Raw genomic sequence first — 22,593 nt, forward strand, 5'->3', positions numbered from 1 at the left:
GAAAGGACAGAAAAAGAAATTGAACAACAAACCAAAGTCAGAGAATCCCCGAACACAGTGAAGTTGAAGAACAGGAGTGCTGGGGTTTCCAGCCTGCCTATGTCTAAATAAATCCAGAGTCCACTTTTCAGCAAATACATAGTTAGAAGGTAATTCTTTAGTCTCTTTTCACCTTTGTTCCTGGTTTTGTGTCCCTGATTTCTCCATCAATTCAGTGCCACTTCATTTTGTGTAGTGTCTTTTCTCCCAGCTTCTTACCCAAACATTTCACGGAGTTAAATAATCCCCCACCTCCCTCTGCTATTGTTCAACATGAAGCATAGGCAAAGTTAAGGGGAGATGCTATCAAGGGAGATCTAAAATGTGATAGAGAACTGGTGATAAGGCAGGGAGGAGCAAGAAGGCTGGTCCAGACTGAAAGAAGTTGCAAAGGAGGAGGCCTTCTCACTGACAGTGCGAAGGTGGTACTGAGGGAAGGAGTGCTAAATGAGCCAAGGGAGCAGGGCAGAATGCTAAAATGAATGGGATCTCGGGGAAGGTGTTGGAGGGTGGCATGTTTGCCTTGCTTTCCACATTTGAGAGCGTGGACGCAGAATGCTGTGCATGCTGGAGATGAAATGTTCTATTTTATTCTGTTAGGTTCTTGTATAGCACGTATTACCATAGTGTTTGAAGGACATTGGGAAGGACACTTTAGATACCAAGGTGAAAAGTATCTTGTAAATACCATAGATAAGTAGACTGTAGAGAAGGGGACTCCAAGAGGAGATGAAGGTTTGGCTGAAAATTTCAGCAGGGGCTGAGTTGTGGCCTTGGGCATTATATGAGCAGTATTGTGGAGGTGGTGTGGTTAGATTTGCAGATACAGGAATGATTGCAGAAGGCGCAGTGTAGTAAGAAGCAGGCAGGCTAGAGACATGAAAAACAGGATTTTAGGGGGGAAATTGGGGTCTTTTTGGATAAATAATGATTTGCAAGTCAGTCTTGGTCTTCATTTTGTTGGGATTTCACCAGTAGCTCTCCGTTAAAAGCATTAGCCCACATAATAAAGCAATTTACTTTGGAGGAAATGCTTGCAATGCACCAGAGGGCAAAGTAGCATCGGAAGCTGACCTGCTAATAAGAGAGTGAACTGATAATATGTGTCACAGCTCCAGATTAATTGTCTTAATTCATCTGTATAATTCTTCTTACAGTTTACAAACAAGAGAGTACTCTTAAAGGTGAAATAATGAGGAGTAGGACTGGGGGGTGAGGTGGGGAGGGGGATAAAGGCTAACAGGAAAACCAGAAAGTCTCCTCACTTCAAGAAGACTCTTATTTTTTTAAAGGCATCCAGACAGCTTGTGGGGCAGCTTTTGTCAGTATGATCAGACCTGGGCTATTGATGTATAGCTGGGATCTAGTTATACAATGGATCAGAGGAATAAAATGTTTCCTGGGTGTTAAGCAAGTGATTATTATTTGTGCAAGACTCTGAATTTGAGCATCCATTTCTCCATCCCCCAATTTGCTAGGAAGCGTGGATTTAAGCCTCCCCCTGGCCCCATGCCAGGAGTCGATTTCTTTGATCCATTTGCAGGAACTGGGTCTCAGCCAACAGCCCATATCAATAGACCTAATATAACCCAGTTCTCTTGTGGCCACCAGTGAGACTGCCCCCTGGAGACCTGCCTCAAGATAGACTTCTCAGGGTGGGGAGCTGTTGGGTTTACTGGCAAACTCACTCGTTTACAGTTTCAATCCATCTCTTTCAACCTCTGGACTCATTAGCTTTTCCTCCCTACAGGAAAATATAAGGCCAAAATTTTTTTTTAAAAAACCCCACCCAAAAAACCAGATCACTGCACAACAAATCAGAGACAAGGGGGCAAGGTGGTTGCAATGTATTTGTACAAAAGAAACCAGATCCAGATTAATAGCAAAGAGAGAAGCAATAGAAAAATACTCCAGGTTAAACTCAAAAAGTCTGGGCTTTGTTACAATCTGGAACTAACTCATTTAGCACTTGAGGATTTTTACCCCAAATCAGGGCAAATTCAGCAGCCTTCTGCTGTGAGCTGTTCTTTGTGTATGAGCCCAAAACAGAAATCTGATATTAGTGAGTGTACAAAAAAATCCATGTGAACACAAACCCCTGCAACCTAAAACCGTGGGGATTTGCACTACTCTAGAGAAGAGGCACAGGAGACTCAGGAGAAATAGAAAACCAGACAATCCAAAGGGAGGAGCTGCTGGGGAGCTGAAAGAGCTCTTAGAAAAGCATCTGTAGTCCAGGCCAAAAACACATAAATTAAATTAAAGTTGAGACTCTCTTGACCTTTAAAGCAACCTAAGCAAAGTGCTTGAGTTTAAAAATCCCCAAGCCCTACATGCTAGAAACTCAAGAACGTCACCGTTAAGATCCAATTTATAATACCATCTCTAACTTTGCCCTAAACCCTGTCCACTTACAGCCCAGAAACTCTTCCCTGCTGCCCTACAAAACTGAAGTTTGCCCTGCTGAGCGCATGAATTCCAACAGGATGCTCTTTAGTTGTAGAACGGGTTAACCCACACCAGCCCTTCCAGCCTACATCAGCTATAGCAGGATCTCTGCTAAATAACTGTAAAGTGTCCAGACCAGATCCTGGTATTTTTGGGATTCAGACCTTGCACTGAAAAGGGCCACCAAGTTTGTCAGGAGGCGGTGCCCATGTGATGATTCTCTGCCTTCTGCCAGTGTAACATGCAGGGTTCATAATGAGTGGTCAGAGGAACCGGGAAGACTTCAGGAGTATCTGCCCTTCAGATGACATTAGTCATTTATTGACAGACCTGAAAGAATGGAGAGCATGTGGCAATTATGAGCTATCCATAGGTGATAAGCTGTCAAACAGGCCTACACACATGGCAGCTTCCCTCTCACCTCCCTTGCTCCACGACATCATCCCTTTGCATATGCAGCCCAAAAATTTCATTGGCCATTGTTGTAGCCACATCACATTGCAAACTCTTTTCTGATCTGCTGCCAACGCTCTCCCCTTGGTCTCTCTCGAGTATTCTTCATAGACTGATAGATTCCAAGGCCAGAAGGGACCATTACGATAATCTAGTCTAACCTCCTGTATAACACAGGCCATAAAATTTCCCTAAAATAATTCCCAGAGCAGATCTTTTAGAAAAACATCCAATCTTGATTTTAAAATTGCCAATGATGAAGAATCCACCATGACACTTGGTAAGTTGTTCCAGTGGTTAATTACTGTCATGGTTAAAAATGTACACTTATTTCCAGTCTGAATTTGTCTAGCTTCAGCTTCCAGCCATTGGATCATATGATACCTTTCTCTGCTAGATTGAAAAGCCCATTATTAAATATTTGTTTCCCATGTACGTACTTATAGACTATAATCAAGTCACCCCTTATCATTCTCTTTGTTAAACAAAAGAGATTGAGCTCCTTACTATCATTCTCTTGGCTTTTCTCTGAACCCTCTCCAATTTATCAAAATCCTTCTTGAATTGTGATTGCTGCTGGAATATTGTGTCCAGTTCTGGTGTCCACAGCAGTGCCAAATACAGAGGTAAAATAACCTCTCTACTCCTACTCAATATTCGTCTGTTTATGCATTCAAGGATTGTATTAGCCCTTCTGGCCACAGTGTTGCACTGAGAGTGACTTTTTCAGAGTCTCAGCTTCCCAGGATAGAGTACCCATCCTGTAAGTAGGGCCTACATACTTGGTTCCTAAATGTGTACATTCCCATTTAGCCATGTTAAAATGCATATTGTTTGCTTGCACCCAGCTTACCAAGTGATCCAGATCACTCTGTATCAGTGACCGTTCCTCTTCATAATGTACCACTCCAATTTTCGTGTCTGCAAACTTAATCAGAAGTGATTTTAGGTTCTCCTTCAGGTCATTGATAAAAATGTTAAATAGCATAGAGCCAAGAAGTGATCCCTGTGTGGTCCCACTGGAAACATATCTGCTTGATATGATTCCCCATTTATAATTATGTTCTGAAAACCTGTTAGCCACCTTTTAATCCATTTCATGTGTACCATGTTAATTTTATACCGTTCTGGTCTTTTGATCAAAATGTCATGCTGTACCAAAGCAAACGCCTTACAGAAGTCTATTATGTAATCACTATTACCTTTATCAACCAAACTTGTAATCTCATTAAAAAAAAGATATCAAGTTAGTGTGCCAGAATCTATTTTCCATAAATCCAAGTGGATTGGCATTAATTATATTCTTGCATCTGGGTTTCTGACTACTTTTTCTCAAGTATAGTTACTACACTTTTCTAAGATGACTCTCATTTTCTTTTTTCTTACTCATGTTAAATCTCTCTAGGTCTGTTTGGATTGTTCCTTTGTCCTCATGAGTATTTTGCAACTCCTCTCAGACTAGCATCATTTGCAAATTTTATAAATGTTTGGGATTATTTTGGTTATAAATCTGTTAGACTCTGTTAACGTAGCTTTAAAAAGCAGCCACAGCACCCTGAACTGAGAATTTCTTTATTTTTTCCAACCTTAATAAAAATTTAATTTATTTTCTACTTGTATGCCTGGACAGACTTTGCTTCTGACTTCAGTGCAGTTTCTGTTTGGTTGGTGGTGTTTATGAGGTTTAAAAGTTCTGCAGCCTTTGCTGGTGGAGCTTAAAACTTCTATGCTGCTGCAAATGTGCTTCTCAGCTCTCACAAGTTGGTATCTGATGTGAGTTGAACAGAATTATAGTGGGGGCCCCACAGACCTCCTTCGCCAGAAAAGCCTGTCACCCCTATGAACTCCCCCCCACCCATTTGAGGCTTTACAAAAGTGGTAAATTCCACCAGCATAGCCATAAGCACATGGAAGTTAGAAGCTTTACTGGTATATTGCTTGCAGAGGTTACAAACTTTATGGCAGAGTTTAGGGATTAAAATAATCAAGATTTCACACAGTTTAGAATCCAGATCCCATAGTGGGAACCAATGAAAAGGCCCCTTTTTGACTCTTTGCTCTGCCAGAGTATCCAGAACAGAGAAACCTCTGCAAATAGATAGCAATCTGACACCCCCACTTCAGAAACACATAAGAGAATGTTCCTTCCACCACTTTTCCCATGCCCAGAAATGTCTGCAATTTCTTATGGGAAATGGTTCAGTGTTTGTCCCTTTTAACCATGATTTAAATCTTGGTCATGGAAATCTCGACCACTTTGGGTCAGTTTATACATGACTTGGGCACAAGACCCTCATGACAGACCTGGCCTATAGGTCAGAACTTCCAACAACCACGTCCTGCTCCCTTACAGGAAGTTGGAGTCTAGTATTAGGCTTGGGTGATGAGATGCCACTGCCTCCTCCCTGTTCATTTGTCCATGTGGTGAAGACTCAGCCACTGAAGAAGTTAAGCAGAATTATTTCCTGTAGCCTCCAACCCCCCGCCTTCTTGGTATTGTTGGCAGGAGGCGGAGAGTTGGGGCCAGATTTTTGGTCCTGCTCCCACCACTTTTGTGCTGCTCAGATAGCAGAGAGTAGCTGGATTCTGGCCAAAAGTAGCCAACAGAAAATCCCTCTGGTGGATGGGAGCTCCCCTCTAACATGAAGCCAGCTATTGTTCCAGCTATTTCACACTGGCATTGAGTTTGTGCCGGGGGTATGGATATGTCTTTGTTCCACTGATCCTCCACTGTCCTAAGTAAGAGTGTGTTACTGGAGATTAGAAAATGTTGGCCTTTTGCAGGAAGAAGTCTGGTATTCCACAGCTATGTGTGTGGGGATGGGGACGAGGGCAGGGGAAAAGGGTGACTTCTTACAGACATCACCATGAATAACGTGCCAAAAATTGGTATGGGAGCTTTAACTGCACATATCCTGAGTTTTTGCCATTTATATATTATTTCTGAATTCGAAAATTCTGTGAAAGGGTGTGTTAAAGGGCAGTGTTCACTACCTTAATGTTATAGTGAGAATACTTTGCCTTCTCTAGCACTATCTATCTAGCAGCCTTTCCAGCTCCTAACATTGCTCTTAAGAGTGTGTTGAGCCATTAGCAATCCAACCATTTCAGGGAAGAGGGGGAGGATGAAAGGCAGGAGAAAAGCTAGTAGAGAACTGGGAGAACTCCTAACTCCCATTAACCTAACATCACTGCCTAGAAAGATAATGCAACCAATATTAATAGATGGAATCTGTAAGCTTCCAGAGCCCAGTTCTGCCCTCATCTAAATCTGTACAGCTCCATCCAAAGTCAATGGGATTTGTGCACGCGTGTCTAACGGCAGGATTGGGTGTGTAGAGGCTAACAGCATCATGAGCAATAAACAACAATGGGTTTATGAAACAAGTTCAACAGACAATAGCTGTTCTTGATACAATTAGATAATTAGTGGGCAAAGGCAATACTGTGGATAGACTGTCTGACTTTACTTAGGCATTTGACATGGAGCCATACAAGATCTTATTAGGGAAATTAGATCCAATTGGTTTGGATGCAAATCCTGTGAAATGGATCGCAGACTGGCTGACAGACTGTAAAGGGAGGGAAGTTCTTTACCATGCTCGGGATGAAATGTTCAAAAGGTCCTGAAAGAGTATGTGAAAGGCACAAGTTGTTATATTCACAGACAGTCCCCAAGCTGGAAGGTCCTGGAAACAAGTACCTAGCAAGTGAGGAAGCTGTGCTAGAGGGGTTTGGTAAAATGGATAGAAATTAGAAACATGAGGCTGAAAATGGCAGAATCCCCTGTGCTAATGGAAGCAAGGTGGCTAAAGCTGTTACGTTCAGAAAGACCAGGGTGGGTTAGTGCAGAGGTTCTCAACCTTTTTCTTTCTGAGGTCCCCCCAACATACTATAAAAACTCTACGTCCCACCTGTGCCACAATAATTGGTGTTCTGCATATAAAAGCCAGGGCCGGTGTTAGGGGGTGGCAAGCAGGGTAATTACCTGAGGCCCCATGCCACAGGGCCCCCCACGAACTATATTGCTCAGGCTTCAGCTTCAGCCCCGGGTGGCGGGGCTCAGGGACCTGGGCTTCAGCCCTATGAGGTAGGGCTTCAGCTTTTTGCCCTGGGCCCCAGCGAGTCTAATGCTGGCCCTGCTTGGCGGACCCCCTGAAACCTGCTCAAGGCCTCCTAGCGGGCCCTGGACCCCTGGTTGAGAACTACTGGGTTAGTGGTTACCAAGTGATAGCAGCCTATAATGTGATCCAACCGCTAGAAAAGCCAACACTGTAGTGCACGGCCAGGAAAGAGACTCTCCACAGAGCCCTGGCATGATTGCACTTGAAGTTCTGCATGCAGGTCTGGACACCTCACTACAGGAAAGACTGGCAAATTGGAGAGAATCCAGAGAAGGGCAACAAAGATGCTAACAGGATTAGAGGGAATGACCTATGATTAGGAAAGGTGAAAAGAACGAAACGCTTAGAACCTCTAAGCTTGTTACATGGGCACAGAAATAGTAACGGAGCGTCCTGTGCCAGCTCGGAGGAGAATTGGATCAAGTCTCTCTCCTTTTATATTCCCAATAAGAGCAGGAGTACTTGTGGCACCTTAGAGACTAACAAATTTATTTGAGCATAAGCTTTCGTGGATACAGCTCACTTCATCAGATGCATAGAATGGAACATATAGTAAGAAGATATATATACATACAGATTTCAGAGTAAAAGCCGTGTTAGTCTGTATTCGCAAAAAGAAAAGGAGGAATTGTGGCACCTTAGAGACTAACCAATTTATTTGAGCATAAGCTTTCGTGAGCTACAGCTCACTTCATCGGATGCATACTGTGGAGAGCACAGAAGATCTTTTTATACACACAAACCAACATACAGAGAACATGAAAAGGTGGAAGTTGCCATACCAACTCTAAGAGGCTAATTAATTAAGATGAGCTATTATCAGCAGGAGAAAAAAAACTTTTGTAGTGATAATCAAGATGGCTCATTTCAGACAGTTTACAAGAAGGTGTGAGGATACTTAACATGGGGAAATAGATTCAATTTGTGTAATGACCCAGCCATTCCCAGTCTCTATTCAAGCCCAAGTTCATGGTATCTAGTTTGCAAATTAATTCCAGTTCAGCAGTTTCTCATTGGAGTCTGTTTTTGAAGCTTTTCTGTTGCAAAATTGCCACCTTTAAGTCTGTTGCTGAGTGACCAGAGAGGTTGAAGTGTTCTCCTACTGGTTTTTGAATGTTATGATTCCTGATGTCAGATTTGTGTCCATTTATTCTTTTACTTAGAGACTGTCCGTTTTGGCCAATGTTCATGGCAAAGGGGCTTTGCTGGCACATGATGGCATATATCACATTGGTAGATGTGCAGGTGAATGAGCCCCTGATGGCGTGGCTGATGTGATTAGGTCCTATGATGGTGTCACTTGAATAGATATGTGGACAGAGTTGGCATCAGGCTTTGTTGCAAGAGTAGGTTCCTGGGTTAGTGTTTTTGTTGTGTGTTGTGTGGTTGCTGGTGAGTATTTGCTTCAGGTTGGGGGGCTGTCTGTAAGCAAGGACTGGTCTGTCTCCCAAGATCTGTGCAAGTGAGGGATCATCTTTCAGGATAGGTTGTAGATCTCTGATGATGCGTTGGAGAGGTTTTAGTGGGGGCTGAAGGTGACAGCTAGAGGTGTTCTGTTATTTTCTTTGTTGGGCCTGTCCTGTAGTAGGTGACTTCTAGGTACTCTTCTGGCTCTGTTAATCTGTTTTTTCACTTCATCAGGTGGGTACTGTAGTTGTAAGAATGCTTGATAAAGATCTTGTAGGTGTTTGTCTCTATCTGAGGGGTTGGAGCAAATGTGGTTGTATTGTAGAGCTTGGCTGTAGACAATGGATCATGTGGTGTGTCCTGGATGGAAGCTGGAGGCATGTAGGTAAGTATAGCAGTCAGTAGATTTCCGGTATAGGGTGGTGTTTATGTGACCATTGCTTATTAGCACAATAGTGTCCAGGAAATGGACTGATTGTGTGGATTGGTCCAGGCTGAGGTTGATGGTGGGATGGAAATTGTTGAAATCATGGTGGAATTTCTCAAGGGCTTCTTTTCCATGGGTCCAGAAAAGCTTCAAAAACAGACTCCAACGAGAAACTGCTGAACTGGAATTAATTTGCAAACTAGATACCATTAACTTGGGCTTGAATAGAGACTGGGAATGGCTGGGTCATTACACAAATTGAGTCTATTTCCCCATGTTAAGTATCCTCACACCTTCTTGTCAAGTGTCTGAAATGGGCCATCTTGATTATCACTACAAAAGTTTTTTTTTCTCCTGCTGATAATAGCTCATCTTAATTAATTAGCCTTTTAGAGTTGGTATGGCAACTTCCACCTTTTCATGTTCTCTGCATGTATATATATCTTCTTACTATATGCTCCATTCTATGCATCTGATGAAGTGAGCTGTAGCCCACGAAAGCATATGCTCAAATAAATTTGTTAGTCTCTAAGGTGCCACAATTCCTCCTTTTCTTTTTGCGAATACAGACTAACACGGCTGCTACTCTGAAACCTATTCCCAGTAAGGTAACCAGACTCAAGCAAATAGCTGCTGTTCACTTTGTGAACTTGCAGGACAGGTGGATCTATTTTGCAGTTATTTCTGCTGTTCAGAATGCCTCATTTTGTGCATTTTGCTGCCATCACTTTGAGTCATCTTAAAAATAACAAACATTCCTGGTCCAAAGGGGGGATTTTTTTGTTAGGAGTGTTCATGGAACCTATGGAAGGTCAGAATTTGTCAGGCTTTGCTCAGCACATGGAGCTTTTTGGGAGACCCAGAACAGTGCTAACCCTGGGCTGTGATGGGATGCACAAATTGTGCCATAGACCAGAAAATAAAAATATAGGCTCAGTTAGTAACAAAGATGTCCTGATTGCCAGTTCTGTTCCTCAGTGGCACATGCAGCCTTTTACTCCAAGTCACTGATGCAAATCTGGCCTAGTCAGCAGTCACTAGTCCTTACTTATTACCATCTATTGGCTAGTCGGTGTCCCACGTGAAATGGCTTGGGGAGGACTCAGTCTAGATCCTAGAGGACTGGTGTCAATATCTCGAAAACCACCATCACAGGTGGCACTATCTGGCCCCTGTGTGTTGGTCTCAGCACTGAGTCAGAGGACTGAACTGGGCCAAGGAGACTGAGCATCCCTCACATTCCTCCAGCACAAGAAGGCAGCACATTGATGGGTCAGCATATAGGGAAGCCCACCCTGCCTCTATTCGTGGCCTTCCTATGCTGGAGATAAACAGAGGCCTTCAGTCTCCAGGTTTGTCAGTCCTTTAAATACACGTTTGACTATCAGGGATTATGATTTTGAGAAGTGGCTGCAAACTAGAGTCATCTCTGGGCTGGGTTACGATTGGCCCAGACAGGGGCATGAAACCTAGATGAAACCTCACTTAAAAGCTATTTTTAATAAACGAAGACTCAGTATGGGAATAAAGTAGAAGATGCTTCTAAATGTTCCTGAGTCTCAGCCAGAGAGAGTATATCTGGATTTTCTTGAACTATTATGGGGGAAGTCTCACTAGTACTGTTCTCCTAACAGTCACAACTCTATTCCTTCTAATAGGGGTTTGCTTTATATTTTTGAAAGCTACCATTAGACTGTGTTGCAGCAGACTGAGTATGTTTCCTATGATTCATGTGGAATGTGCTCTTCCCAGGATGTGGGTAGCTACCAGCTCAGACACAATATCAGAGTATTCTCCATCTGTTTTGTTAGCCCCTGATGCTGTCTGTCTTCCATTAGGGGTGTTTGGTGCCTGACTATGGGGTACGCTAGCCTGGTTGTATTTCATTTCTGTGTTTGGCTTATATTTTCCCAGACCCTTAATTTATCAGCTTTCAGTATCCTTTTCCCAATTCATTGAAGGGTCTAATTTGTATTCCTGGGGGAATTCTGCATGACTGTGCGTGCACAGAATTCATGGCCCCCGCAGATTTCTTTGCTTCCCCACAGAAAAATGACTTCTGACGGGGAAGCAAAGGGAAGCCGCAAAAGCGGTCATGCGCCCCTCCTTGCAGTGCAGACAGGTCAGTTTGGGTGCCTGGAGCAGCCAGTAGAGACATAAATCACCAGCAGGACAGGAGGGCTGGGCAGTCATGCATTTGAGAGAGAGAAACACTCTGTCCCTCTCGCTCGCTATTGTGGCATACTCATCATGGAGGGGCAGGGCTTTGGGGTGTTTCTGGGGAGGTAGGCATGTCCCCTCAGGCAGAGCAGAATGTAGCAGCTTGCCTGCTTAGTGAATTGTTCCCATTGTTCTTAGTGAATTCCCCCAGGAGTATAAAACTGGTGTAAAAAGTTTAAGGCTCCTTTACGTTGCCAGAGTGGTCTAAAGGAGCCTTATTGTAAAGGACAGGGTGGCCTCATAAATACTTATGGTGCTTTAGTGATTAGAACTGGTCTAAATTTTTGGACCGAAAAAATTTCCTATCAAAATGTGCTCCATGAACTGTTTGCTACTGACCTTTCTGGGGATGGTCAGTAGCCAATATAAATTGTGAGTTTGAGTTCCCAGCCCTCCCTTGTTCTTCAGTTGCCTATGATGTAACACTGAGCATATTTGTTGACTAATAATTAGAAGTAAAGGGTCAATACTAGCTACATTACTATTAGAGGGGATTTGTGGTATTTCCTCCAATGCTCCTCTCTCCCATTCTTCATCCATTGGATTGTAGTTTACATAAATTACCAAAATAATTGAAACCAGAGTGATTATATGGTGTTAATTTAACAAATAAAATATGCAGAATTTTGCAGACTTTTAAAATATTGTGCACAGAATTTTATTTTTTGGTGCAGAATTCCCCCAGCAGTAAATTTGCCTTCCTTTGTCTCCCCTTCCCCTTAAGCATGTGAATTACAGTCTTCTTAAAAGAAGAGGCTGGGATTCTAATTCACCTGTTTGAATTTGGGAATGTGGCTCACATCCCAGTCTGATCTTTTTCATAATCCCCAACATAGTGTGGGGGCCTTGCCTATATGCACAGCATCAGTCCCTCCATCTGGTGTTATGACACAGCCTGTTCTCACCTGTGAGCTCCTTTGTGCAATAAAAGGCAACCAACATTGTTTTTTGGTGTCTCTGCCTTCCATTGTGACCCTCACCTGATGATATTGTGCCAGCTGCTCTTCAGATCAGAGCTGCATCTGGACTCCTTTCACAGTGGTGGTCAGATAGAGTGAAGCCGGGAGCTTTCAGCAGTGTGATAACAGCTTTCATCTACAGAGATGTGGCCATGGAGGATAGAGGTGGGTCTCAGCATGCAAAGCTGTATTTTGACCAAAACAGACAGGTAGCTTTGCATGCTGAGATCTGTGGTTGCTGTAGCTGCCCTCTCTACTTAAGATGAATGCAGCTGCAGTCAGCTACATTTTTGCAAACTTTTGGTGGACCTTAGTCCATTGTAGTCCTCTGCTGGGCGAGGCTTGGGTTGGCCTTAACTCTTCAGATCTTGTCTCTGAGTGGGACTAACAGTTGGGCTCCTCTTTAGTAACCCTGGCACAGAGGAGCCCATCAGGCCAGGGATGGGAGATGCCTGCCCACACTCTTGAGGTCAGAAGTCTCAATAGGTAACAGAGTTGTTGGCAGATCTAGATCAAACATATTGGGCTAAACAGAGAGTAGAGGAGGGAAAATTAGGAGAGACTTGGTTACAATGAGGTTATGAAGATACAGGATCCTAAAGCTGCTGCATCTCCAATGTGTAGCTGCATGTACATAAATACACAGGCATGAAGCACATACACATTGGAATAAGTACTCACCTACTCATGCATACTCTAATTTTGGTACATGAGAGAAGCTCTGTCGTGTTGTCTCTTCTGGGTTTGACCTTCTGATGGCTGGATGGTGGTACATTTAACAGGTACCTGGGCTGAAATTAAAAACAGAATGATAAAATACCTAGATGATTAGGGTATGGCAACCATGAAGGAAAATTATGTGTCACCGATCAGTTAGAATTCTTTGGGCATGTCAACAAATTAGTGCACACAGGACAACGAATTGCTATCATTTATTTGGATTTAAAAAAAGCTTTTGACAAATTCCTTCACAAGAGGGGAAACTCAGTAGTTCTGGGGTGAGAAGTTAAGTACTAGTATGGATTAAAAAGTGTCTAAGAGGCAGAAGACAAAGGGTAGGAATAACTGATTAATTTTCAGAATGGCAAACGAAGGTTAACAGTGGGGTGCCTCAAGGTTCATACTTGGGTTGTTTAATGGGGAGAGCAGTGAGTTGGCAAAATTTGCAGATGACATAAAGTTAGTTATTTAGGTTATTCAAGACCAGAAAAGACTGTGATGAACTCCAGAGGGTCCTAACAAAGCTGGGTAAATGGGTAGCACAATGGCATATGAAATTAATTGTTGACAAATGTAGGATGATGTACGTTAGAAGGAATCATTCAATTTTTCATACATGTTGATGGATGTAGGCATAGATCTTGCTGGGCATGAGTAAACTTGCACATAGCTTGATTTGAGTGCAAGGTTAAATTGTAAACAAGGGTGTGACAGGCTGTGTGCTGGAGATGGCATTTTCGGGCTATTTGAGATAAGTGGGAACACGCTGAACTGATAGGCTTGAAAGGTAAATAAGGTGAAGGACATAAAGCAATTTCTCCTTATGTGATCTGTGTGATGGCCAAACCAATCAGGTCAAGAAATATGGATGTTAGTAGTTAGGAAAAATATATATAAACTGTGTAGTGTGTGACATGATTTGGAATTGTAGTATCACTCTGTTTCTAAATCCCTGTGTCTGGCCCTGGCCTGTGTGGGCATAGGGTACAAGCCTAAGTGATGAGGGGACTTGAACTGAGTTTTTGGATCCCAGAGAACTGGATGAAGTGTTCTCCCAGAACTGGACGAGGTGTTCTGGATAAGCTGTGTAGAAAAGGTCTCGGATGGAATCCCAGCAATGAGTTCTAAATTAACTGTAATAACTCAGAAAAAAGACTTAAGCATCATTGTGGACAACTCAGTGAAAGTCTCTGCTCAGTATGTAGCAATGGTTTAAAAAAAACCAAACAATGGTAGAAGGTATAATAAATGGGATGAAAAATAACACTGAAAATATATAATGTCCTTATATGAATTGGAGATTCATCCTGATCTAGAACACTGGGCTACACCTGCAGCTGGAGAATTGATTTCAATGTAGTTATGCTGATTTACATCAGCTGAGGATTGGGATCATTGAATTCAGTTCTGGTCACCCTCTCTAAAAACAAATATAGCAGAAATGGAGGAAGTTCAGAGATGGCTGATGAGACCAATGAAAGGCCTGGAAAGACTTCTGTATTAAGAAAGATTGAAAAGATAGTGGGGAAATGAATAAGTGGGGAAAATGACAAAGGTACACCAAGTAATGAATGACATAGAGAAAGTAGATTGGGCACTCCTCTTCACCCTCTCACAACACAAGTATAAAGGGTCTTTTAGTGAAATTGAAAGGCAGCAACTTTAATACTGATACAAGGAAATAATTTTTCACAAAGTGCACAATTAACTCATGGAACTCACTGCCACAAGATATCATTGAGGCTGACAGTTTAGTGGGATTCAAGAAAAGATCAAACATATCTATGGCTAATTAAAATATTCATAGATACTATAGATGAGGTTTTGTTTGTTTGTTTGTTTCTAAAAAACCCTCAACAGTTGGGAGGCTTTTACAAACTGTTATCTGTCAGCTTCTGAAGCCTCTCTTCTATAGGATTCCCAAATGTTTAAGAAAAAAAGAAAAAGGTGAAAAAGAAAACAGTGGGCATAATAACCCACTTTACTGCAAGGGAATTTACAAATGGAAGGTGTCCTCTCTTGTTGATGTCCTACTATGGAATCTGCTAGTAAACTCTGTTTGCCTGGAGCAGTGTCTGGGAATCCCAGATTGAGGGATCCCGCACCTCATCTGACACCACTACAGACCTGCTCAGTTCCTGATCTTCACCTGTCCTCCATGGTAGTGAACTCCTGCTCTGGATAGATTATAACCAGCTGGCACTGCTAACAACATAGCCGCTTCAACAGATTGTTCACTGAAATTTGGGACTGTCTCAAAAGGTGACCTACAAAAAATATCATGGTGCTTACTTACCCATTGCTCAGGTCAGTGGAGAGTAGGGAGGCAGCTCGTAACAAATTGGACTGATGTCCATTAGGAAGTCAAAGGGAGTGGGTTGAACTAGACCAAAGGTGGGAATGGGATGGACTCTGTGGTGACTGCACCCTGCCTGATATTTCTGTGGACTGATAAGTTTCCGTCTTCCTACAGGCTGCTTGGCAGAATGTCCACAGAGGAGCGGCATCTCACCTCTAGCTGCGGATCCTTCATTAAGACTGAGCCGTCCAGCCCATCTTCTGGCATTGATGCCATCAGCCATCACAGTCCCAGCGGCTCCTCTGATGCTAGTGGTGGCTATGGCATCGCCATGGGTGGCCACCCAGACGGCCTGGACTCCCCACCCATGTTCAATGGTGCGGGGATTGGGGGTGGGTCCTGCCGTAAGCGCTATGACGACTGTGCCAGCGCCATCATGGAGGACTCGCCCACCAAGTGCGAGTACATGCTCAATGCCATCCCCAAGAGGCTGTGCCTGGTGTGTGGGGACATTGCGTCTGGCTACCACTACGGCGTGGCCTCCTGCGAGGCATGCAAAGCCTTCTTCAAAAGAACAATTCAAGGTACAGTGTGGTGGGAGAGGGAGCTCACACGTTCACTCCATGGGGGGCTGGGTTCCTGTGGTTGAAGAAGCTCTTGTACTCCTGTGGCACTTTAAAGGAGAGAAGGACAAGCAACAAAAATATACATAATCTATCCTCTGCTCCCCAGCACAGCTCTGCCAAGCCTCCTCCACCTCTCCCCCACCCCTGGATGTGACCCAAAGCCTTTATACTTGGTGACTCTGGGAAGCTTTGCTAGGTTCCCAGCTTTCAACATCATCATCACACGTGGCAAAGCTGTTTTCAAAATGTTGCTGCAGGAAATGTAATTCCAGGGAGTTCTCCAGTTTTGCAGTGAAGAGGCAGCACCCCTCCCCACTCCTGGAGTCACCCACTGATTTGTAGCTGGCAGGGGGGTTAGGGTTTACTCTGGGAGGGTATTCGTTTGGCACAGGCTCATCTGGAGAGCAGAATCCCTGCCTGCTGAGGGCATCAGGATAGGGCTGGGGCCTTGTTAGTAATGTTATGCATCTTGTGGGGAAAACAACAGTGCTCCAGGAAAAGAGGTTTTCACACAAACCTGTCAATCCTTTTTGCATCCGTTAAGTTCTGAAGCACTATAGGCCTCATGGAGATGCTGTATAGTGCACGCAGATACGGAGACACACTGATACCTCTCCCTTCTCAGCAGCACAGCACATGGTTGTAAAGATTTAGATGAAGATTTTCAGATGCTGGGGGTGGGGGGGTTAGACACCCAATTTCTGATTAGTCTCAGTCAGAGTTGCAAATTCCTTAATGTTCCTCACACATTCTTGTCAACTGCTGGAAATGGCCCTCCTTGATTATCACTACAAAAGGTTCCCACCCCCCCACCCCCCCCCCCCCGCTCTTCTGCTGGTAATAGCTCACCTTACCTGATCACTCTTGTTACAGTGTGTATGGTAACACCCATTGTTTCATGTTCTCTATGTATATAAATCTCCCCACTGTATTTTCCACTGCATGCATCCGATGAAGTGAGCTGTAGCTCACGAAAGCTCATGCTCAAATAAATTGGTTAGTCTCTAAGGTGCCACAAGTCCTCCTTTTCTTTTTGCGGATACAGACTAACCCGGCTGCTACTCTGAAACCTGTCATTAAGTGGTTTTGAAAATTTCAACCTTGGCGTTTCAGTGTAAACAGCAGCGCACGCACCACAGTCCCCAAATGTGTGCACGCATGGACACAGACACAAACATACAGCCAGATATACCTGCATGCGTACCTACATGCGCACACATATGTACACCTATTACATACCACACACACACAAAGGTACACAGAAGAATTGTACATACACCTCTACCCCGGTATAACACTGTCCTCAGGAGCCAAAAAAATCTTACCGTGTTATAGGTGAAACCGCGTTATATCGAACTTGCTTTGATCCACCGGAGCACGCAGCCCCGCCCTTCCCCCCTCCCCCTCCGGAGCGGTGCTTTACCGCATTATATCCAAATTCACGTTATATCGGGGTAGAGGTGTACCTGCAGGACCAGTGATGCATACCAGCAAAGGCACACGTGTATACATGTACACAGATATACCATGCAAATATAGACAAATACACACACACTTACAGGCAGGCTGCCATACACAGATACTTGTATGTCCATTCATATACATGTACCAGTATAAGCACACATGCATAGACACGCTGTACATACATTCCCCCCCTCTCCAATTGAAAAGATGGACAGCATCATTCAGCCTGCAATAGAAAGTGAATTGAATTTACTACAAAGACACCTTTGACTCTGATTAAATTAATTAAATATGTATGCGGGAAGGACACACGTTTTATTTGTACTCAGTGAGTGGTTCCCTCATATCTGATCACACCTCATTGCTGAGGATGCTGGAATCTGGACTGGACAGAGCTGGGCAGGGAACAATCCTCCATAGGTCTCTGTGGATAGACTGTTTCTATCTCTGATCTCTCTGATTCCAGGCATCTCTACTTACTGTTACACTCCCTGGAAATTAACTCTCCATTGCCCCAGACTGACATGGTCCATCTCCCTCTGCCTGGCTTGTCCTCTCTCATCACACCATGTAGAAAACATGAACCACTATGGAATGCCCAGCTGTTCATATGCAATATTTCTGTGGCTTGTCATTGCAGAGTTTTCATGGGTTGAATGTGAACTTTTACATCCAGTCTCACTTAGCAGCGCTGAGTGTCATCCCTCTCTTGATCCATTCTTGGTATTTCAGTTCTGAACATTTGGGCAATCAACACTAAAGGAGGGACTTGGGGAGGGGGACGACACACCGGGGGATCTTTGTATGGAAAGAGAGTAAAGGTTAACCCTTTAGGGGAGCAACACTGGGGAATCTCTGTAGCAGAGGAGAAGGCAGTCTTTACCGTACCCTAGAAAACTACCAGCCACAATAGATCAGGAGAGATGGGGAAAGACCAGCAGCTGTAGAGTTCAGAAAGAATGAGAGAAAGCGAAGGGGGAAGAGACAGTGTAATCAGAGACTCCACTAGCCTATGTAAGCTATCAGCTGATTTCATCCTACAGCACAGAGAGACCCGCTGAGTGCAGCAGCCTTGCTGGCTGCTCCCTAATTGTAACGTGTAACAGATGGGGAGAAGGAATAAGTGGGGATTTCTCTCACCCTGTCATCAGCCCATCTCAGGCAGCATCACATCCCTCTCTCCATCGGCTGGTCTAGCAGTTAGGGCACCAAAATGCTCTTATTCATCTGAGCTGCAGAGCTCGGTCTAATGCAGTTGAGACTGAGGCTTTTATTCCATCATGGAGATGAGGGGCAGAGGCAGAGAAGGTGATCAGATTGGAGGAAGCAGGGCCTGCTTGGGAGCCAGGGCGGTCTGCAGATTGCACGATCAAAAAAGGCTTTGCTGCAGGACATGTTGAGCAAAAGGAGAATGAGCTCTCAAGTGTGACAGGGCCCTATGTAGGGAGCAGTAGGAGGGAAGAGACAGAGGCTCTCTATATATCAGTAGCAACAGCAAACAGGTTTCCAAAAGCCTTATTCATCCTGCAGGTTTATTTCATTCACTAGATTTGATAACAAATGAGAGAATTTAAATCACCATCCAAGCTTCTTAATATACATGTGCGCATGTGTCTGTGTGCACCCGTGTGATGTATTTGTGATGTGTGTTTTGGTCTAACCTATTACATTGCCTGCCAGCACAGATCATCTTTTTTGTGGCTGTGATGTCAGAGAGAGGTGCTGTCTGATCGTGCAAGCACAGAATTGGGACTGGGGATGCAGATAGCACAGTGATGTGCATACTATAAGAACCTAGATAGACAGATACTGCGGATAGATTCTGTACTCAGTTCTGACACTGACACCCTTATGGCCTTGGACAAATCACTTCACTCCTCTGTGACTTAGTTTCCCAATCTGCAGAATTAATGACTTCATTACATGCATTTCTAACCTGTCTTCTTTACAGGCGTTACATGGGGAGCTAAAGTAGTAACATGCTACTGTACTGTTCTCTGCATGGTGCTAAATTCTGATTCCTGTGAACAGTGAGACCGAGTGCAGCATGTGGCCTCTGATTGCAAAGCAGAGTTTCATGCTGAGAGCACGTCACTGATGCTCCCTAGCCGCACTGACTCCCTGTTGATTTCATAGTGGAGTTGAAAGCTGCTGACCCCTAATTGGTTTGGGACTGAATTACTCGTCATATCCTCTCTCCCGATATGATACTGCCATAGCTGTGATCAAACAAGATGCCCAAGCTGAAGATCTTTTGATTTAAAGGACTGGCAGAGTGTTTTCTGTGAAAGCCCATCAGTTTTGGACCTTGCTTCCCTCTCCTAAACACATTGCAAAGTCCATTTCTTTCAGGCTCGGGAAGGTGATGGGCTGGGGGATTGGAGGGATAAGCTGTTTGCTATGTAGTTATCATGAAAGCTGGTCAGGAATTTTCCAGCTGAATGATTTTTCCAACAGAAAATGCACTTTCCACCAAAAACAAAATTGTGGGAAAATTTTGTTTTTTCTGGACATTTTTTATTTTTTTTCCACTGGGGAAAATCTAAATGAGATCTTTCATTTGGGGTAACAAAATATTAAACTGAATTTCCCAATCAGTGTATTGCCATGTAGGAGTTGTAGTTTAGGCCCCAATCCTCTCATCTTCCACAAAGCTGGGCTCCACGTGTCCAATAATGCAATGCAGATTTCCCTCTGGCTGAGTGTGCAGTGCATCATGGGAGTAACATGACTGTGGGTGCACTGTGGGAGATGTAGTCCAGCCACATAACCTGGCACGCAAGGGGCGAATGGGGGTGTTAGGCTCCCAGACTACAGCTTGCGTGAGGCAGTGTGCCAGTGTTAGAATATGCAGTGCGTTATTGATCAGATTCAAAGTCTTTTGGGTGAGTTCAATAAACTGAAATGAAACATTTTGATTTTGCAAATGTTGAAACATTTTGTTTTGATATTTCACAATTGGAATTTTTCAGAATGTCCATTCTGCAAAAATGTTGACTTTTCATCCTGATTTGGGACAAAAGCAAATGTTGAAATGTCGGAATTTCTCTCACAATGGAAATTCCAAATTTTGCTCTGCTCTAGTCATTATTAATTTATTCGTTTGGGCTGGTATTTTGATATATTTGATTTTTTTTTGAATTGTTAAAAAAAATTAGGGTTCTGGGTAGGCAATAAAATAAATGTAAATTGTTGTATTCTCCTCCCCACAAAATCAGCTTGTACTATGCTCTGGGTCTCCGACCCTCAAATCTAGCCAGTGTACTAAATGACAAGAGATACCAGAACCTACAGCTAGTGAAGACACAGACAAACAGAAACATTTTACATCATATTTTACCTGGCCAGGTTCTGGATCAGCCATATCTCTGAAAGTGAATTCCAAAGTGGAGAGCCCACTCATATGAATGCCCTGGATCCTGTAAGCATCACCCTCAGGACAAATAGCTGACTGTAGCTGCTATGGCAGGACATAGCAGGATGTGCAATTTCTGGAAAAAACATAGCTGGAGTTTACACCAGTTAAGGCTTAAAATGTGGATAATGCTAATCACCCACCTCATAGGGGTGGTAACAAAGTGCTTGTAACAAATCCGTGGATTTCTAGGGCTCTGTGGTTGTTGCTACAATGCTCAGAGAGGCCCCTGGGAACTTCATAGCAGCAGCAAGGATAGAATCCAGATCTTCCTGTTCCAAAATTCCAAGCCACTAGTGTTTGAGCTAAAGGAAATTTCCCCCTAGTGGTTGGCCCTATAGGGCTTAAGACACACAATTGAACAGTTCTGCTTCCATCCCGTAGAGAGCAGTGGTATGCATGCATATGCACACGCTAGCCCTCTTGTAAACTTATCCTCAGAGATTTATATGTTCTTTCTCAGCTGAAAGGTCACAACTTAGAAATAGGATTTTTTTTGAAAGCTCAGAACAACTTTTCCATTACAACCAATAAAATTGCATAAACTAATGTCAGCTATGTAGTGATTGGCTAAGTTATATCTTATGTCACAGTCAATGTTCCCTCTAATTTTTGACAGGCCGTGTGTGCAAAAAATTTCTTCTGTGCAAATTTTTGACAGGCCGTGTGCACAAAAAATTTCTTCAGTGCAAATTGTTGTGTGCGTGGTGTTTCGCCGTGTGCGCGGGGTTTAGGATCCGTGTGTGCACGCACACATGCACAGCTTAGAGGGAACAGTGGTCACAGTCCTTCCACCCATAATGAGAAGATGTCTTGAAATCAGCTGCCTTGAAATCAGACAGCATCTCGGACACCCCTGGTTTTCCTTTTTCTCTGAGGAGAAGAATCATGCAGACTGGCTCCATGCAGAAGCATATCTTCCCTGGGACTTTAGTAAAAATGTATTTTACTTGTTAAAATCCTGTGATAGTATTAAAATATAAACAAAGCAGAGACATGCTGGTGACTCAAGCTTGGCATTTGTGGCTACTGTCAGCAGACGCCCTTGATGGTATCATGCCTTATAAGTGTTTAGAATCTCACCCTTCCCTGCCATGAGACCTGGTTAAATGAAATTCTTGGTTAACCAAAGTGCTATTGCACAGAATCTGCTTTCTCAAAATCTCATTGTCCCGAAGATTACACCCATGCACACACTAGTCCTTGCCAAAATTTTCAAAAATAGGCTGTAACTTTAGGCTCCTGAATCCATATTTAGACACCTAAATAAATGGCAGTCGGGAGCTGAAAGGTGCTCACCAGTTTTGAAAATCAGGTCACTAAAATATGAATTTTGGAGCCTAATTTCAGGCTCCTATTTTTGAAAATCATAGTCACAGAGTGTATTTCCCCCCCCCGACACAAACACACACACTCACCTCACTTGAATATAGCTGAAGGGATTTCCTTCATATTTTCATAGGGAGCAGAATATGAAGTTTCAACCCAAACAAGGAATGTGTCTGTAAATGATGCATGTGTAAAAGCAGTGGGTTAACACGGAATCAATTCTGCAAACTGTCACTTACACATAGTATCCGCGTTAACGTAAATCTGAGTGAGTTACTGGGAAGAGAGCACTGCTGAACTTTACTGGTACAGGGTGCCGCTGTATCATTTCCAGGTTCTTTTTGTGGTGGACAACCTTGATTGATCCAAGTGAACAAGTTCAGGAACCAAACTGGAACCCGAGATAAAAAGTAACTAAGTAAAACACTGATGGAAACTGGAATGACTGTGTCCCCTGACTTAGTTGCTTGTTGAATAGTCCAGTTTTATTCCCATTGAACTGTCCAAATGTTGGGACATCCAGGACTGTAGCCTGTATGGCTTTGTGCAGTCCTGACCATGCAGAACTGCTAAAGTGTAGATGCAGTATTCTGCACGTGACGTGTTGCTCTTTGATTGAACAAAATAATTTGTCTGCTAAAGTAATCTCTTATATTTAGGCCA

The 22,593-nt window shown here is 43.5% G+C and overlaps 1 protein-coding gene across 2 annotated transcripts in view; it reads left to right on the top strand.

The window, feature by feature from the left end:
* Nucleotides 1-22,593, top strand: part of ESRRB (estrogen related receptor beta) — a 166,438-nt gene that overhangs the window by 97,451 nt on the left and 46,394 nt on the right. For both annotated transcript variants that reach the window (XM_073349256.1, XM_073349257.1), the window contains one exon: nt 15,271-15,680. In XM_073349256.1, coding sequence (XP_073205357.1) covers nt 15,271-15,680 — 410 coding nt within the window. The remainder of the gene's footprint in view (nt 1-15,270; nt 15,681-22,593) is intronic.

This window comes from Lepidochelys kempii, chromosome 6 (genome assembly GCF_965140265.1).
Source record: "Lepidochelys kempii isolate rLepKem1 chromosome 6, rLepKem1.hap2, whole genome shotgun sequence".
Lineage (NCBI taxonomy): Eukaryota > Metazoa > Chordata > Testudines > Cheloniidae > Lepidochelys > Lepidochelys kempii.